Source organism: Mus pahari, chromosome 18, assembly GCF_900095145.1.
Source record: "Mus pahari chromosome 18, PAHARI_EIJ_v1.1, whole genome shotgun sequence".
NCBI classification, from domain to species: Eukaryota; Metazoa; Chordata; class Mammalia; order Rodentia; family Muridae; genus Mus; species Mus pahari.
In genome coordinates this window covers 39,446,818-39,466,946 of record NC_034607.1, presented here as the reverse complement: position 1 = coordinate 39,466,946, position 20,129 = coordinate 39,446,818, and the positions used below count along the sequence as shown (strand labels likewise).

The 20,129-nt window shown below is 39.7% G+C and overlaps 1 protein-coding gene across 4 annotated transcripts in view; it reads right to left on the bottom strand.

The window, feature by feature from the left end:
* Lclat1 (lysocardiolipin acyltransferase 1) overlaps nt 1–20,129 on the bottom strand; it is a 129,809-nt gene that overhangs the window by 79,394 nt on the left and 30,286 nt on the right. For all 4 annotated transcript variants that reach the window (XM_021218112.2, XM_021218113.2, XM_021218114.2 and 1 more), the window contains exon 2: nt 247–415. In XM_021218112.2, coding sequence (XP_021073771.1) covers nt 247–411 — 165 coding nt within the window. In that variant the 5' untranslated portion in view covers nt 412–415. The remainder of the gene's footprint in view (nt 1–246; nt 416–20,129) is intronic.

Below are 20,129 nucleotides of genomic sequence, written 5' to 3'. Positions count from 1 at the left end.
ATATCATCTGCAAATAATGATATTTTGACTTCTTCCTTACATTGGTATCCCCTTGATCTCCTTTTGTTGTCGGATTGCTCGTATTTCTATTTTCTATTTCTCTTCTTTTTTTACATCTGGAATGCTTACTATAGAACACAGAATATTTGTATTTCTCCTGAGAACTAGACCTCCAATGCTAGCAAAGTTCAAGAGATTGGCCACCCCAGTACAAGCAGGCAGACCCTTCTCTGGTGTATAACTTACCACAGGAAGCGTGAGCCATGTAGCCACAAGGCGGCTGCTAATCCAGCGATACCAGGACAAGTTTATAAACATCAAAGGTAAAATGGGACCGAGCATAAAAATGCTTCCAAAAAAGCTTCCGGCAAACAGGAAGAGTATAAAGTAAATCCCCTTCCACGACACCATGATTCTGAAGATAAAACAAACACAAAGAATACATTTCATTACTATGCATTTGCTCTCCAATTTCATCACAATTATGTATACAATAATCTTTAAAGACAAGTTTATTGAGTAACTGATGAGGGCCAGCAGATTCCCTGGTTATAAGTCTAACAAGTTGCCAGTACACTGGAAATTGATACTCTCAAAAAAAAAAAAGGGGGCTGGTGAGATGGCTCAGTGGGTAAGAGCACCCAACTGCTCTTCCGAAGGTCTGGAGTTCAAATCCCAGCAACCACATGGTGGCTCACAACCATCCGTAATAAGATCTGACGCCCTCTTCTGGAGTGTCTGAAGACAGCTACAGTGTACTTACATATAATAAATAAATAAATAAATCTTTAAAAAAAAAATACATAAATGTCTATTCTGCAGGAAACTCTGCTGTCTGGAATAAGAAGTTAGCACTGAAGGGTCTTTCTGCTTTTCTCCCGTAGGCATTGTTTCCAGGCATTGTTTCCCACCTAAAAGCAGAAATAACGGGGAGGATTTTCAGAACCGCTTCGTATGGGTAAGCACACATACAGAAAAAGCAACAGCAGTTTCACAGAATACAGTAAAATTCAAAGACCAGGATCTGGAAGTGTTCATTTTTTACCACAGACACTAGCATCCCATTTCTGGGCACCTGGCCTTAGACTGGCTCTTTACCAGCTAGCTATCTAAGTCAGCTGGCCTTCACTGTCTTTGTCCAGACAGCTACTGAAGTATTACTTTAGGCGTGCAAAAGCCAAAATCCAGCATGGATATTTTAAAACAAATGCTTGGAAACACAGCTGAAAATGAAAACTCCAATATCTGATTCTACAAGCTAAACAGAAGTTTAACTTGGCACCAGGTGTGTTTTTAAAACTTCTACCAATATCTGATTGGTATATACACACCATACTACGAAGTAAAAAAGGCAGGAATAAGGAGAGGACCAAGGGAATGAAGGGCGAAACCTGACTGAAGCAGTGGCCAGGCCCCAGCTTGCACTGGGCAGGCGGGCACCAGGCACTCTCCCACACACTCTCCACCCCTTTCTGAGAGCTGCTCAGCATTAACAATGTTAACAGCAGCTTCTCCCCAACCTTCAACTTAAAGCTTCTTAACAGAAAAAAAAGGAACATCGGCTTTAAATTCAGGATTTCAGAACGGCTTCTTTTTTTTTTTTTTTTTTTTTGGTTTTTCGAGACAGGGTTTCTCTGTATAGCCCTGGCTGTCCTGGAACTCACTTTGTAGACCAGGCTGGCCTAGAACTAAGAAATCCGCCTGCCTCTGCCTCCTGAGTGCTGGGATTAAAGGCATGCGCCACCACCGCCCAGCTCAGAGCAGCTTCTTATGCACGCAGAAACCACCACCCCCATGTACAGTGCTTGTTTCTACTCTTCCTGACAACCTACTTTTCCTGTGTTTTCTCCCAGCCAGCCATCAGCCAACTCAGGTACCTGTTCTGGTTTCCTGGGCAGAGCTACTCTTTACATTGTTATTCATAGGCAATATCCTCATCTTTAAAACTCCTGCATGCTTCTTCATACCAACGTCTGGTGTGGTGTGATTATAAGAAAAAAATATTGTTAAATAGCCTAGCTACCATCAAATGAAAGCCCCATGGAGGCTAAAACAACTTTCCTAATGAAACTCAAAGCATTCAGTCCTGCCTCATGCACACTCTACTGCATAAAGCCACTCACCAACCACCTACTACACAGCTGAGAGTAAGAGACCAATATTAACCATTAACCATGTATTTTAAAGAGAGACAAACATATATAAAGGGATCTATCACATGACTACAATGGAACTCTATAGATCAAACCTAGTCTCAAGTGACTTCAACATTTATTCATTTTTATGAAATAATAAGCATGTAAAGAAATCCCTACTGTGTGCCAGCCATGGGCTAGTCAGCAAAGGTCTCACAAAACTAGGCATGGAACTCAGGGCCATGCCTGCAGAGCCCAAGTTCCACCTTTCTCTGTCTACTGATCTCGTTTTTCCCTTCTATGTGTTCTCTACCTGCATTTCATAGCCTTTTTCTGTATCTTCATTCAAGTTCTAAAATGAGAGTCAATTAGGTGAATAGCTACATACTTATTTAGAATAGGCAAATACTGAAGAAAAAGAGAATGTCAATGGCTGGCACAGATGTACAGCAATCTAATATTTTATTTATTTATTTATTTATTTATTTATTTATTTATTTATTTATTATAGGTAAGTACACTGTAGCTGTCTTCAGACACTCCAGAAGAGGGCGTCAGATCTTGTTAGGGATGGTTATGAACCACCATGTGGTTGCTGGGATTTGAACTCCGGACCTTCAGAAGAGCAGTCGGGTGCTCTTACCCACTGAGTCATCTCACCAGCCCCGATGTACAGCAATCTAAACTAATATACGCCTCTAGTGGAAACTTGTATAGAACTCTAAAAAGCAGCTTGGCAGTTATACAAAATCCTACACTGACACTCAGCATATAAACTAGAAAATCTACCAACTGTCTAGTACAAATAAAGTTATCTTTACACAAAAGTTCTATATAATCCTTTATAGCACCATTTCTCATACTTGCACAAAACTAGAACTGACCTGTCAGCTGAGGGTGTATAGATTCTGATGATTAATCACCAATGAAGACATATGCCTGACACAGACATCCTGACTTATCCTCAGATGCACTGTACTGAATGAGATGCCAGGTAAAAAGGACATTTCTTTTATGAAGCATTCCTACGAGGGCAGGCCATAGGAGAGGAAATGACGTGAGGCTGGCTAGCAAAACAAAGATGCTCTGAGTACTGAAGGACAGCACCGTGAAGCCTGGCAGATGAGAAACAACTGTTTCTCGACGGCACAGTGCACTGGAGAGAAAGTCACGTGTACTAGTTTCCTTCCTTTCCTTCTTTAGAGCTCAACATTGAATCCAGACTCCATGTGCACCACGTATATGCTCTGTCACTGAGCAACATGCCTAGCCCTAGGCATTTTAAACTCTAGTCCAGTCATGGTTGTATCTGCCTATAATCTAGCTTTTAGGAGGCAAGAACCTTGACTTTAAAGCTGGAGGGTGAGTTTGTTGCCAGCCTAATCTATGTAGTAATATTCTGCTTCCCAAATAAAAATTTCTTAAATGACTAACTGAAATAAAAGCTATATTCTTAGGAAATTTTAGTCTTCAAATTATTTCAATAATAATAATAATCCAAAATATTTTTCTTAGCTTTTATAATACTCCAGATACAGTTTCATGTATTTGGTTTGAATAGACTTTAAACAGTCACAACAATTTCATGGTGTGGGTATTTTTATTACCCCTATTTATACATCAGGATTCTGTGGCACAAAAATGTTAAGTAATTTGATCAAGGTTAAACAGCTAGTAAATAGCAAAACTGAGAACTGGCTCTAGGGATTTTGGTGTTGGTGCCTACACTCAGCTACATTATACATCTTTTAAAGACTATATTACTTTTTAAATAGGCACACACTTTAAAAGATTTATACTATAAAGACATAATTATAAAACCTTATTTGAAAAGTATTCTGACTTTTGGAAGTTCACAGGAACTTGATGAGGGAGGCTTGCTAATCATTCTGATCTTAAGTTCCTAACATAACCCTGTCCACCAAGACCTGGAAGGGGTGGGAGGAAGGAGGTTCCCAACAACAGACAGGATATCATGCCTACTCCAAGTGAGTGGGTCCCAGCCAATCACTCTGTCTTTGGAGACTTAATACAAGCTTCCCTTACCTGATGGTGCCCTACCTATCAACATGAGCCTGACTCTGATGCCGACCCATGGCAGTGACTGACATATGCTTAAAGGAAGGTATGGTTTGGTGTGACTGCCATGCCAAACAAAAGGCAAAACCAAGTACACGAACCAAGACATGGCCTACGGAGGCTATCCATTCAGTTGTTTATATTATTCTTGGAGTACACCAATGTGAGAAATCCCTGATAAGGAGTAGTAGAATCCACTGAGGATACCTACATGTCCTTAGAAAGGAACCAACTACATTTCACTTCATAGGCTTTCTTGTTGTATGTTGATAATAGGCACTGTTCTCATAGTCTGGCTGGAAAGGTAAGTTCACAAACATGACCAATTCACTGCAAATTAAGTTATAATAATGGTATATTCTGAAGCATCCAATCATTGCAGGCAGGGATAATTACGGTATTCAAGAAGGCATCTTCCAGGCCGGGCGTGGTGGCGCACGCCTTTAATCCCAGCACTTGGGAGGCAGAGGCAGGCGGATTTCTGAGTTCGATGCCAGCCTGGTCTACAGAGTGAGTTCCAGGACAGCCAGGGCTACACAGAGAAACCCTGTCTCGAAAAACCAAAACAAAACAAAAACAAAAACAAAAACAAAAACAAAAGAAGGCATCTTCCTGGATGAAGTGGTAGACAGAGCAGAAAGAAAATTCAGACAAAAACCCAAACAAGTTTATAGAAATTTAGAAATTACTGAAATATAAAGGTACAAGGTGCACAATGTTGGCATGCAAAAACAAACAACAACAACAACAACAACAAAAACCACAAGAGCACAGGCCCTAGAATAAAGCTGTGTACGGGTCAGGACAGAGAAAGAACACCTTCATCTTGGCACAAGGAGTGGACTGTGACTCATATTGTAAGACAACAGTTAAAAGGGACCCAAGTGTGGACAGTCGGCTTTGCTAAGAGCCTTCTCTGGACTTTATAGATAACTCCTAAGACATATTGGAAAAAAACCCAGGATTGAGAGATACCACTATCAAAGATGTCTTCAAGGCATGACAGACACATACCACACAATTTTGCAACCAAATGATCATGCCATAGTCCTTTACCTGAACACCTCATCTACTCTAAGGCTTTACCTAGTTTGAAGAGTCATCTTTTTATTTGCCAGACGCTTTATACAGCACTCTTGACACTTACCTACTTAAGATATGAAGATCTAGCCTTGCTTGCTGGTGTAGATGTATAATCCCAGCTACCACTCACCAAATGAGAAAACATCCAAGTCAAAGCTTACCTGGGCTCTGGTGAATGCACTGCCACCTGAGTACCTGCAAACGACCCTGCTCAGTACAACATCCGCAGGGCACTAGGACAAGGCTACAGCAATGCAAAAATAAAGCTCACCGACTCACTTTCCATATACAACCCAAACATCTATCACATGGAAGAAATCTGTAATTTTGCTCTAACTCAAAGTTGAATTTTAAATAGTACAGGCTGTAAAAGTAAATCATGATATAAAACATCATAATGAAACCCATTACTCTGTGTACTAGCCTTTAAAAGTTAAAAATTAGTCATTTTAGTAGCAATGACTCCAGTCAACTGGCTAGCCTTCTTTCAAAGGACCTTTAATCTGGTCTACATCACATCCTCTTTTTGGTATGCATTATGCTATAGTGGATTTGTAAATTTGAGGATTTAAAGAAAAGAACTTTGCTATATCCCTTGACAATACTATGTGGGCTAGAACAAACATTTTACATTCCATCCAATCCAAACAAAAGCCTGCAATGTGTCTAATTATATGAGGACTATTTATAGGTAAAACAATGGAGGAATTGATTCCTTTCACTACAGATTCCCACCATAATTCACAAGGAAGCAAGTCCACTCTGGGAAAAGCTAACAAGTTCATAATCTGGAACAGTGAACAAATTCAAGGCCATAGTAAACAACAGCCAAGTCTGTACCAGATGAATATTGGTGCTTCAGTAATCTGAAACTTATTTGCTCACTAGGACAAGGGGTCAATAAAGTACCACAAAACCAAACATCTCCATTACAAGGAAGTTACACTTCTTACATTACACCCTACTAATGAAGGAGGCTTGGAAACACCACATTTTCCAAAGATTAGGAAAACAGCAAGTAACTTTGTGTGTGTGTGTGTGTGTGTGTGTGTGTGTGTGTGTACATGTGCACGTGCATAAGTATATGTGCATATATTTATTATAGAGAGGATTAGTAATATAAATCTAAAATGAGTTTGGATTCTGCAAAATTCCCAATGAAAAACCTTTTGTAAAATATGGTCACTAACGATCAGTGAAATTAAATAACAATTTTTTTCTTGTATTTCATTAGAATAAAACTTGCAAAAAGGCTCCTGCCATAGAAATATTTGTACATTCATGTTTATTGCTGTTCTATTTTAAATAGCAAGAAATTGGAAACAAGCTAAATGCCAATCCAATGAATGGGTTGTGAAAATTTGATACACATATACAATGGAATATTATTTAGCTATAAAGAAAAATGAAATCATGAAATTATAGGATATGAACTTGGAATGAATAAAATTAAGAGAGGTGACCAAACTCAAGAAGAAAACAGTGCATGCTCTCGAATGCAGATAATGCTCAGAATGAAACATGCAATCCAGTGCAAGAGGGCAAGCGCGGAACAATTAGACAGCAGACCATGAGGGGACAACATCTAGTGACAAGGATGGAATGCAGGCAAAATGATGAGTCATGAAAGATAACACAATTAATTTTCCTAGTTTTAATGTTGTCACTTGTCTTTCTTTTTTGTGGTGGATATGTGTGTAAAAATTAACTGCTGGTAAAGGTATAAAAAACCTAAATGAAGAAGATCCATAGCTTCAGAACGGCCATTCTAGCTACACAGATGTTCCCTCGGATGGATAAAGTTGGGGACTAGACAAGTATTTGTTGTTAAGAACTAACTTAATGTGGCTGTGTGGTGTTTCTATGTGGAAGTCCCCACTGGACAGCCAACACTTTAGGAGTCTCACCAGATGCCCTGACTGGCAGTCTCTTTACCTTGCCATACTCACTCATGTAAGAACCCTCGCCCACTACTTTCCCAAGAGGAGGAGCTGGCCAACTCTCAAGAAATTGAAGTTTTATGGTGACTCCCAACTGCCAAGGCACCTTTGAGAGTCTGAGAGTCTTCAGCTAATGATAGCAGTAGCAAAGTATGCTTAACTCTTAAATAAAACAAATCAACCACAAACACCTAGAGACGTTGGTAAATAGATTGACAGACAGATGTGTATATAGGTACAGTGACAGACAGGTAGATCAATGGAACAGAATTGAAGACCCAGAAATGAACCCACACACCTATGGTTACCTGATCTTTGACAAAGGAGCTAAAACCATCCAGTGGGAAAAAAAGACAGCATTTTCAACAAATGGTGCTGGTACAACTGGCTGTTAGCATGCAGAAGAATACAAATTGATCCATTTTTATCTCCTTGTACAAAGCTCAAGTCTAAGTGGATCAAAGACCTCCACATAAAACCAGAGACACTGAAATATATAGAGGAGAAAGTGGGGAAAAGCCTTGAAGAAATGGGCACAGGGGAAAAATTCTTTAACAGAACAGCAATGGCCTATGCTGTAAGATCAAGAATCAACAAATGGGACCTGATAAAATTGCAAAGCAAAAGATACTGTCAATAAGACAAAGAGGCCACCAACAGATTGGGAAAGAATTTTTACCAATCCTAAATCTGATAGGGGACTAATATCCAATATATACAAAGAGCTCAAGAAGCTGAACTCCAAAAATTTATAATAGCCAGAAGCTGGAAAGAACCCAGATGTCTCTCAACAGAGGAATGGATACGGAAAATGTGGTACTTTTACACAATGGAATACTACTCAGCTATTAAAAACAATGAATTTATGAAATTCCTCGGCAAATGGTTGGATCTGGAGGGTATCATCCTGAGTGAGGCAACCCAATCACAAAAGAACTCACTTGATATGCACTCACTGATAAGTGGATATTAGCCCAGAAACCTAGAATATCCAAGATACAATCTCCAAAACACAAGAAAATCAAGAAGAAGGAAGACCAACATGTGGATACTTCATTCCTCCCTAAAATACGGAATAAAATACCCATGGAAAAAATGGCAGAGACAAAGTTTGGAGCTAAGATGGGTGGACCATCCAGAGACCCCCGGGGGTGCATCTCATAATCAGTCACCAAACGCAGACACTATTGCATATGCCAGCAAAATCTTGCTGAAAGGACACTGATATAGCTATCCCTGTGAGGCTATGCCAATGCCTGGCAAACATAGAAGTGGATGCCCACCGACATCTATAGGATGGAACACAGAGACCCCAATGGAGGAGCTAGAGAAATTACCCAATGAACTGAAGGGGTCTGCAATCCTATAGGCGAAACAACAATATGAACTAATCAGTACCCCCAGAGCTCGTGTCTCTAGCTGCATATATAGCAGAAGATGGCCTAGTCAGCCATCATTGGGAAGAGAGGCCCCTTGGTCTTGCAAACTTTATATGCCCCATACAGGGGAACACCAGGGCCAAGAAGTGGGAGTGGGTGGGCAGGGGAGCAGGGTGAGGGGAGGGTATAGGGAACATTCAGGATAGCATTTGAAATATAAATGAAGAAAATATCTAATAAGTTTTTAAAAAGAAAAAGAAAAATACATATATAAAAAAAGAAAAAAAATGACCCACATAAATGAAGTATAGTCGTGGTGGTGCATACAAGAGGCTACTAAAGCACTGGTAATGTTCTATTTCTTAAGGATTATGATTACATGTATGTTCAACAAGTGTTTTGAACTATCAATATCCATTCTCCACAAATTTCATATACATGTTACATTAGCAATAACATGAATATTTTACAGGACTCCCCCACTCTTAAACAAAGCACAGAAAAGAGCTTTTACTCTTTAATTCATTTACATTTCCATGCATTTTACAACCTAAAGTATTTTAATTACAATAATTTGAAGAACATGCAAATTAATCTATGGTTAGGAATGTTACAATCCCTAATTACTTTATAGAAAATAGAATCCTTAACAGTTAGCTGAGACAAATGTATCAGAAGTTTATAATTTTTTAAGTAAAACTATTAAAAAAACATGTACATCTTTTCTCATATAATAAAATCAATTATATAAGAGGGAGATGTGGGCACAAATGTCAATGGTTACATATGCATGCATACAGAAGTCTTTATTGGGAAAATAAAAAGTCACCAACCCTAGCCTGTTTACTGTGATTATCCACGTGTTCCTGTGTACACTTGTGAAGATCTGCTGTGCACCCCTTACTAAATCACTGTTTCCTAACACGGTGAAATACTTCAGAGCTGATTAATTTCTCTTAAATCCATGTTTCACGGGAATTTGCACAGCCCCATGATCGTGGACACATCTACATTTGCCTTGTAACTGATGCTTAAGAGTTTACACGTAAGCCTCTCTATGCACAAAACAAGTACCCACCTTAATTTTCAGAACCTAGTAACGTAAATACATCTGTCTTACCCAATAAAATGGAATGTCTCTTTATGACCCAAGGAAAGCTATATTTATTTTCCAGTGTCAAAGGACAGAGTGAAATGGAACAGTCCTCTCCAGAAACCGGGAGCACGGTTATTACCTCTTTCTGCTCTGACGTCTTTTATTTTTATTCTCAATGGCATTGTTACACATGTCTTTTATTATAACTAACTTTAAATTATTTCAGGATACAGTCTACTAATATAAAATAAATTACAATCTAATGCTACCATTAGCAATGCTATTCATCTTTACTTCCTAGCCATACAAATGAGTCTTTATTAAAGCATGGTATCAGGAAACTATTTAAAAATTCCATTCAAAATATTCTGGAGATAAAAATATACTCTTTTAATAAGCAGATCATCAGGACAAAGGCTTCTTTTAACAAAAATAAGTCAAAAACGTAAAATGTTTCTATATCAGTTGAGCACTCCTGAGTAGCATGCAGAGGAAGCTGAAAAGACAACATAGAATTTTCTCTAGCTCCTTTACTTGTTTGGAAAAAAGACAGAAACACTGTAACAGGGAACAAAAAACTTTGCTTCTTTCCTCCTAAACTGACATGAGAAAACATGATTTTCTCAAGTACAAAAAATACTGATAAACAAGCATAGTAGTTAGGAAGGTCTTACAAGAAACCAAACCACATTTACCCATTCTGATAAAACACAACAGGACTGTGAAGGAGCAGAATGGGGCCAAGCTTAGGTTGCATCTAACCGAACAAAGCAAGAACTTTCAACACCCAACAGACTCACTCAAGAAGCCTGCTAACTGCTTCTGGGGAAGTCCACTTCAGCAGTTCTTCGAACTGGGTGGGGGAGGGGGATCAAAATGAGTGCCTAACTCATTATCTACCCTTTGGCCTCTGGACAGAGAAATTATGTGTCTACATGAGACTTACCTACATACATATTATATATAAATGTTTGATACACATAAATATTCAGTTCTTAAATCCTGATGCAATCTATTACTTAAAATGTATTCACAAATCAGTATGCAAAGAGAATAAAGTATATGCAATATTAAGATCTTTTCTACTGGAAATTTCAAACTTGGAGAGAGGACCAGAAATGCTGTTTCTTGATGTGGTGATAGCTCCCTCCACTTTTTTTTTTTTTTTTTTTTTTACCACCCATCCCACCTGACATCTAAACTCCTTAGGGCCTCCAGTCTCTTGAGGGTTAGGTGCATCATCTCTGAATGAACACAGACCCAGAAGTCCTCTGCTGTATGTGTGTTGGGAGCCTCATAACAACTGGTGTATGCTGCCTGTTCGGTGGTCCAGTGTTTGGGAGATTTCAGGGGTCCAGATTAATTGAGACTGCTGCTCCTCCTACAGGATTTCCCTTCTCCTCAGCTTCTTTCAGCCTTCCCTAATTCAACAACAGGGGTCAGCTGCTTCTGTCCTTTGGTTGGGGTGCAAATATCTGCATCTGACTCTTTCAGCTGCTTGTTGGATCTTTCAGAAGGCAGCCACGCTAGGTCCCTTTTTGTGGGTGCTCCATGGCCTCAGTAATAGTGTCAGGCCTTGAGCTGGATCCTACTTTGGGCCTGTCGCTGTGTCTTCTTTTCCTCAGGTTCCTCTCCACTTCCATCCCTGTAATTCTTTCAGACAGGAACAATTAGAGACCACCCCTCACTTGATGCCCTCTCTTCCTGCTGGAGGTGAGCTCTGAGTTCCCTCTTCCTGCTGTCTGGCATTTCAGGGAGAATCACTATCCCTCTACTTTCAAATCGAAAACTTCATGAAGTTCCACAGAACTGCACCCTTGTAATACATGTGCTTTATCTGTGCATCAGTGTAATACTTATAGAAGCTGTACATATAATAATTTAAGTTAGATACTTTATAAACAGCCCAATCAGACCCATGGTGTTCATGAGAAGAAAATGCAAATGGTCGGTGTCTGCTTTGCCTGTTATATTCTGAAACCTCCAGTGCCCTTCCCTGCACAGCTGAGAGGTATAAAGTAGAACACGCCCTTTGAGGATGCAGTTAGGATGCCCATTTTGTTTTTCCTCCAATTTTAAACATGTGCTCGCTGCTAGAACTCATATGTAGAAGTTTTTCCTCTCCCCACAACCCCTCTCTGATTCCATAATCCTCCATCCCTTACCTCAGTCTGTCTTTTTCATGACCTCATATTTTTAAGTATGGTTTTACTAGATCCCATGCATGTTCTGACAGTCACTGATGCTTCTGCCTGTCACTCAGTAGCTTGGCTACTCAGAAGTTTGGCTCCTTCTGCCTCTTCTCCCACTGAAGTATGTGACTACTGGCATGCACCACCATCCTGGTAGGTGCTGGGGTGGGGCCCTGGCTGTGTGCTTTCTGGCAGCACTCTCTGCAGCTAAGTTACATGCCTAGCCCTTCTTTGCCCATTTTGACTAGCTAGCTCTGTGTTGCATGAAGAGAGAAACTGAGCGTGGGATTAAACGTCAAGTGAATGGGAGTAAAGCCACAGTTAGACCAGGACAGAGACAGAGGCAGGCGAGATGTTGCTGCTGCCCTTTATGGTCCACATCACCCTGGGTGACTCCTGGGTCCAAAAGAAGCTTTGTTGAAGTCTTGGATTTCTGTTAGGTTCTGTTGCTTCCGATTTCAATTCATAATATGAATTGTTAACATCAATATTTTTAATGAAATGTCACCAATATTTTTCTGTGTAAATGGTTAAAAAAAACTAGTATTTCAACAATTTCCTGTTATTACAGAAAGATCTCTCTAAGACCTAAAAGTTAAAACCACATACACCCACTGAGTGGAACATGCCCAATGTGAAACCATCTCAAAAAAGATGATTAGGGTAGCCACAATGTCTCCTAACTGGTATTTTCCAGTTACTTATTACAGCCCTCAAGATGTTAAGCATAGAGTTACAGTATGTCCCAGGAACTCCACTCCTCAGTGTAGACCAAGAGAAATGAAAGCTCACATCCAGACAAAAATCAATTACAATTCCTAGGCAGTGTCAGAGAGTGGAAATGACACAAAATCTCATCCTTTACTGAACTGGTAAACAATTCATCACAGTATATCACACCTGTCAGTGATGTATAGAACCACAAAAGGATTAAAGAACTGCTCCATGCTACTGTGAAGACTGGCTCCGAAAACACCATGCTAAAGTAAAAGATGTCAAAGACTCGTGGGTACTAAAGTTTTGGTTTTATGAGATGTCCAGAATAGACAAAGCTTCAGAGACAAAGACTAAGTCTGTGGTCTCCTAAGGCAGGGGTTTCAGGAAACAAAGAGTGACTATGAGCTCAAAGTTTATTTAGAGAACTTAAAAGAAAGATTCTACATTTAAACAGTGGTGGTGACTGTGCAGTTCCAATCTATAAGCCAGTGATCTGTAAACTTTAGAAAACTTTGTTGTAACTGTGTGGTATGCAGTTACATCTGAAAACAAGGAAGTCAAATGATAGAGTACCAACAGAGGAATAATTCTAATCAGACTCCTGATGGAGGAGAAATATTGAGACAGAATAAAGAACTTTCACCTCAGAAACTAAGAACAAAGATATTTGTAATTATGTTTCATACGTGGACTGAGGGGAGCTAAAGCAAAAGGAGACTACCGGGAAGATGAGAAGCCTCGGGGAAAGGGACGGTAAGAGCAGAATGAGGACGGTCGGAGTACACCATATGCACATGCAAAAACACTTCATCACTTTGTACATTTAGTATTCACTAAGCAAAAGGTTAAAATATGCAAACTAAAGCCAGAGACCAAAAGGAGACCAAAAAAAGTAGATAATGTAACATCACTGACAGGAAAAAGACCAGTCACTCAGACACCACTGGAACAGTTGTCTCGGTGTAGTGAGAACGATTGCTTATCTTCTAAATGGTGCAAAGAGCATGATTTTTATATAATAATAACAATTGGAATTCAGTATTTCTTTTATATGAATAGAATCTCTCACTGATACATATCTTTAAAAACAATATTACTCACTAATGGAAAGTCTGAAGTCTGAAGTTTGGTACTAGGAAACATTGGTCCTGCCTTTTACATATGCAAGGGCTGACATTCAGGCTTCGGTCTCATTTTTTTTTCCAAACACAGAATTACTGATTTTACTGGGTCACAGGATGCCTAACAACTCATAGGCCAGACTAAACCTAAGATAGTTCCCTCATGGAAGTACACTTCTTCAAACAACAAGCTGACCATATTGCTTGTATGGTCCATAGTCACACCACTACCCTTAATGAAAGATTTTTAAGTTACAGGTTACTATAATTAAACAAACATAATTTCAAGTAAAACAAAGAAAGCAATCACTCATTTTAATTGACACAAGCAAAAGAAAACAGTCAAATGGGTACCTTTCTTACAATCTAGTCTCATGGCAGAATAACGCACCCTAGCTATAGTCAAAGATTTGACACCTAGAGTTGTATGCTGAGCCATGTCGAGCAAAGCACATGTTAGAGACATGTACATGTATTCTGGCTTCAAGAGAATATGCCTACCTTTTGTCAGGTAGGGACTTTCTTACTTAGAAAGACACAGAGAACTACTCCTTAGAGAAACACCCACCAGCAGCCTCAAATGGCCCGTCTGTGGTGGAAGCTAATCCAGAGGCAGCCTTGAGGTTCTGAGGAACCCTGCTATGTACAAGCCATGCCACAGGATTTTCACCAATGGGACAAATTTCCCAAGTGCTGGAGCAAGAAGTGGAACCAAAGACACATCACTGGCATTTTCTTTTCTAGAAAACAATTCTAAATTGGGAAAATTTTAAAAAATGGCAAAGTATTTTTTTTAAAAAAAAGGTAGAAATACAAGATCCACTCCTCATACATAGATCATGTATGTCACGGTATTGTTAGTATACTTGTATTAGGCTTTGTTTCAAAACCACTTCAGATGCCATAATTATTAGATAGTACCTTGTAATATAAATAGAATTATACCATTTTTATTCAAAGCATATCAGATTGAATTTCACAAAATTCTCTGCAACTGTTAAAAAACACTCTTTTATAACTTATTCTGAAAAAAAATAAAATGGCTGGATTTTAGTTCATGTACAAACTACATTTTGTACAAATAATAACAGGGTTATTATCTGGAACATCTGCTTTGCTATTAAAATATTACATATGTGATATTTTTTCCCTTACACTAGCAAAAATGAAAATAAGGAGCAGATGGATAATGACCTGAGAACTCTGTCCATGTACTTTCAAATGGTTCATGTAGCACGCTCCTACCATTAGCAAATAAAAACATCAATGTAGAAATTAATGTGAAGACCTACAAAAATAGTCATTTGGTAAAAAAAAAAAAAATAATAATAATAATTCTGAGGTCTGCAGAAAAGGAACTAATAGTCATGCTATCCTTAAAAGTATTGTGCTAAGTATAACTCTGCTAACTGGTGGGAAAAGCCAGTAGTTTTCAGAGCAGTACAGTGCAATCATTAAGGTTTATGAGACACATGGAAACCCACCTGTCCAAAGAGGCTTTGCTTAAACCTCCCATGAAAACTCATGTGTGAACAAACACAAAGCAGCTCTAACCCAGAGTTGGCCTCACCTGAAAAGCAGGCCAGGTGAGAAGTTCTTAGACTGCCTGCCAGTTTGTTTTCTCATTTGATTTTCATTTAAAGTTACCAGCACAAAATTTTGGCAATAGAAAAATCCCTTAGAATAGGGCAGACCCTCCTCCTCGTTCTGATTTCTGAACTACTTGGCTCTATTTAAATCAAGTGCTTTAAAAATGAGTCTTTTCAGAAATCATTAAAAGTCAAAAAGAAGCTATCATAAAAACTCTATTTTGCTTCACAATTATCACAACTCTCAAAGATGATGGGTAAAGCACCCCCTTTTGTAGCTGAACATGACCTCAAAAAGCACTGAAATGCCTAGACAGCAGAGGCAGCAAAAAGCAGTCAAAATTTCAGCCACATGCACTTTACTCAAAAGCTTGTTTGCTTCCCAACACAGAATTTCATATTTGTGTAACAAGAATTTCAGATCATGGGCTCAGTGGTTAAGAGCACTGACTGCTCTTCCAAAGGTCCTGAGTTCAAATCTCAGCAACCACATGGTGGCTCACAACCATCCATAATGAGATCGGATGCCCTCTTCTGGGGTGTCTGAAGACAGCAACAGTGTACTTACATATAATAAATAAATAAATCTTTTTTTAAAAAAAAAAAAAAGAATTCCAGATCATGAAATGAATCCATAGTGCAGACAAAGAAAAAAACGCAGTCTTTATCTCATCAGTTATACATGGAACCAGGGAGAGGGCAGGGGCTGGAAAATACTAAGTGTATAATTACTCTTACAGAAGAGTGAAGTACAGTTCCTGGCAGCCATGTGGAACATTATTTTATTTTATTTTAGCAAAAGCCCATTGTGAATGGTTTGCTTTTTATAAACAACATAATAGCAAACTGTACTCCGATGGCCGCCACAACTAATCAAACTCTTCCGGTCTTTACTGTTATTGTTAGATGTGTTCTCTATCTACAGTTCAAACGCTATCCCCGTTCCTAGTTTCCCCTCCGAAAATCCCCTGTCCCCTCCCCCTCCCCCTGCTCCCCAACTCTCCCACTCCCATTCCTGGTCTTGACATTCCCCTATATTGGGGCATAGCACCTTTACAGGACCCAGGGCCTCTCCTCCCACTGATGACCGACTAGGCCATCCTCTGCTACATATGCAGCTAGAGCCACAAGTTCCACCATGTGCTTTCTTTGATTGGTGGTTTAGTTCCAAGGATCTCTGGGGGTACTGGTTAGTTCATATTGTTGTCCCTCCTATGGGGCTGCAAACCCCTTCAGCTCCTTGGGTACTTTCTCTAGCTCCTTCACTGGGGACCCTGTGTTCAGTCCAATGGATGACTGTGAGCATCCACTTTTGCATTTGCCAGGCACTGGCAGAACCTCTCAGGAGACAGCTATATCAGGCTCTTGTCAGCAATCTCTTGTTGGCATCTGCCATAGTGTCTGGGTTTGGTGATTGTTTATGGGATGGATCCCCAGGTGGGGCAGTCGTTTCTTCAGTCTCTGCTCCCAACTTTGTCTTTCCATGGGTATTTTGTTCCCCCTTCTAAGAAGGATTCTGAGCTTCTGGGCTAATACCCACTTATCAGTGAGTGCATATCATGTGTGTTCTTCTGTGATTGGGTTACCTCACTCAGGATGAAATCCTCCAGATCCATCCATTTATCTAAGAATTTGTTTCAGGTGATCTGTATCCTCTTCTGGTCTCAAAGAGCATTACACTTACATGTAAACACACACACACACACACGCACACACACACGCACGCGCGCACACACACACACACTTGCATGGAAAATTAAAAACCTAAAACACTTCTTAAAATTAAAGGAAATGAGGCTGTAAAGATGATACTGACAACCCATTAAAAATGAAAAAGAAACAGAAAACCTGTAAGACCAGTAAAGCAAAGCCTGGTTTAAATGAAGGTTTAACGGGGGAATTGAGTATTGTTTAATAAAGATACAGCCAGGGATACTGTGGGGCAGCCCCTGTAACCCCAGCACTTAGGAAGCAGAGGTAAGAGAAATTGGTATATAGTACAGGGTCAGCCTTGGCTATCAAGAGAGACTCTATCAAACAAAACAAAACTCAAAACAAAATACACTCTAAAATCAACAAAAACAAATGTAACCAATGCAATTAACTGAAACTATTAAGTCTAAAAATGGAAAACCTCAAAAGTTACTAAGTCTGAAACCATCAAAATATATGCATTATACTATTTTCACAAGAAAAAAATATTTGCAAAAAGGTAAAATATCCTTCATATATTTAACAGTAATGACTAATGCAAAGTCTAGTATTTAAATAAACATTTACATTTTTTTCTACCTTTAATTACCTGGAATACTGACAAAGGCATACTTCAACGTATATATACTACTGTAAGGTTAAACTACTGTAAGCCCACAGCACGAACAAGCAACACTATAGAAACTATTTTTTAAAAATCCCTCATAGACATGCCCACAGGCTAACCCAAACCAGACAGTCCCTCACTGAGACTCTGAGGGTTATCCTGCATGGGATCAAGTTGTCAATTAAAACTATCCAGCATGATATACAAGAGTTACAGGAGAGAGACTGCAGGTGGGTGACAACCTTCTCTTCCCACAGAGCCACTCGGGGCTCTAGGCTACTTGCACTGAGGCTCTGCATGTCCTGGTTCATGTTCATCCTGCACAAAGCTTAAGGATGTGAAGGAACAGAGCCTATCATTTCTAATCACATCCCACTGTCTAGAACTCAGTTGCAAGGGAAACAAGCTCCATTCTCAGAAAGAGGGAAAGAACAACCTCTTTGGACAGTTTGTAGCATCTTTACAAAGAGAATTCAAAAATGAACTGTAAAGGAAAGTCAAAGGGTGTGGGAAGATAGACACAAGCCACCATGATCCACGAGAACACGGGTGGATCTGGACACAGTCTCCAAACCAGTGAGAGTGAGGCTGCTCGGGTGTATGGTAACCCAAAATGTGCCAAAGTTCTACCAGTCTTCAGCAAAGTGGAAAAAATAAATGCAAGTTCGTAACTTACTAAAAATGCTAAGGTACTATTCAATTCTCTGTTACTTTAATGTGTGATGTTAGGAGACTGTGAAATAAAATTTGTATGTCTTAATTTTATAATAAAATATGTTCAAATATGTCATTTAAGGCATATTTAACTAAATTAATGCCCTTTCCTGACTATAAAACAACTCAGCAAGAGGGACTTAACTTCATCTTTAGTCTATCTACACCTCAGTGTGCCAATGTATGCTATTAGACCCTTCCTACAAAGTCAGAGAGGAAACACAAGCATGAGTGAGGTGGGCAGAGCACCCTACCAGCCAGAGAAACTACCTACACTCAGAGTCTAAGTCCACAGATGTCACAGTCAGACCATCTGTCTTCTGGGTAAGGATGTTTATGCCTACAGTGCCACAGTCAGCTGTAGTCAAGAGTCTTATTGTATAACGGCCAGTGGTGATGTTAAAGACTCATAGCTAGTCAAAGTACAGAAACAGAAGCACCTGAACACTTGGGGCATCTGTAATGCCCTTTTTAAGGCTCAGGGAAGACTGTAAAAGAAGAGGGATGCATTCAAGAGCCAAAGAAAGGGGAAAGCAGTCTAGAGCACTGAGCTCTGGGCACGGCAAGGCTTCTGTACTCAAACTTCACAGCACCTTGGTTACCCATATAAGACTGGTCCTGGCAACACCCTCCAGTAGAAAGGGAAGGGGCTCGTGTGGCTCTCTATACCCCCATAAGACTTAGGCAGGTCGTGTGGGGGGAAGAGACATTTTCTTCACTGGGGTAGCCATTCCTGTAAACAAACTCCCACCCACAATCCTCTAAGTTTCTACAATGAGACCCACTGTGTCACATGCACACTTAAGCTATGAAAGAAGACTAGTTGCAAGAAGAGGACTGATGAGAGGCAAAGGACAAGAAAGAGTGAAGGGGGTGAAAATTATCTAAACACATTACATACATTCATAAAATGCCACAACTAAACCCATTATCATGAACAATTAATATGTTAATAAAACATTAAAATAAAAATTAGAAAGTATAAGCTCAACAACTGAAACATGTTTGATTGTATAACCATATAATGTGCAAGAAAATACATTAAACCCCAAAAAGGAGCTGAAGAGCAGAGTAAATTAAACTGTAAAGGCTCATAACTGAAATCTCAACACTGGGGAGACTCAGGCAGAGGAATGGTGTGAGTGCCACCCAACCTGAGCCACAAACAATGAGTGCCTGATTTAAAAAAGGGGGGGGGAGGAAAGAAAGAAAAACATGGAAAAATAGTTAATTAGCAAGCTAAAATACACTGTTGCAATAGCATGAAATAAAACTCCTTTTTAGTAAAGATGCCAAGCTAAAAAAAAAAAAAAAAAAAAATGGCCTAATATATATACTGTGTTTCCGATTACCCATTATAGGTCAGAAGGTACTATTTAGTTACCATTACAAACAGCAACAAAAATGGAGAATGTTGGCTCCCAGAATTTGGGAGGCTAGAGAAGACAGGAAGACTGCCTCAAGTCTGAAGCCAACCTTGACTACAGTGATGAGACACTCAGAGGAGGGGGAAAAGCCAGTAAAGAAGTGAAATGGTTTTTTTGCTAAGAAAATTAAAGTGTTATTCAACAATAAATGTAAGAAATTTGAGCCCGATCGTCCTGCGCCTCTCCTGCCCAGGAGGGGTGTTCGCCTGGCGGCTGTCCGCAGGCTGATCCAGCGCCCAACACCTTGCCCCCCCGACCGAGGAGGGGTGTCCGCCTGGCATCCAGCGCCTTTCCTCACCCGAGGAGGGGAGTGCGCCCGAGAGCAGTACTAAGGCTT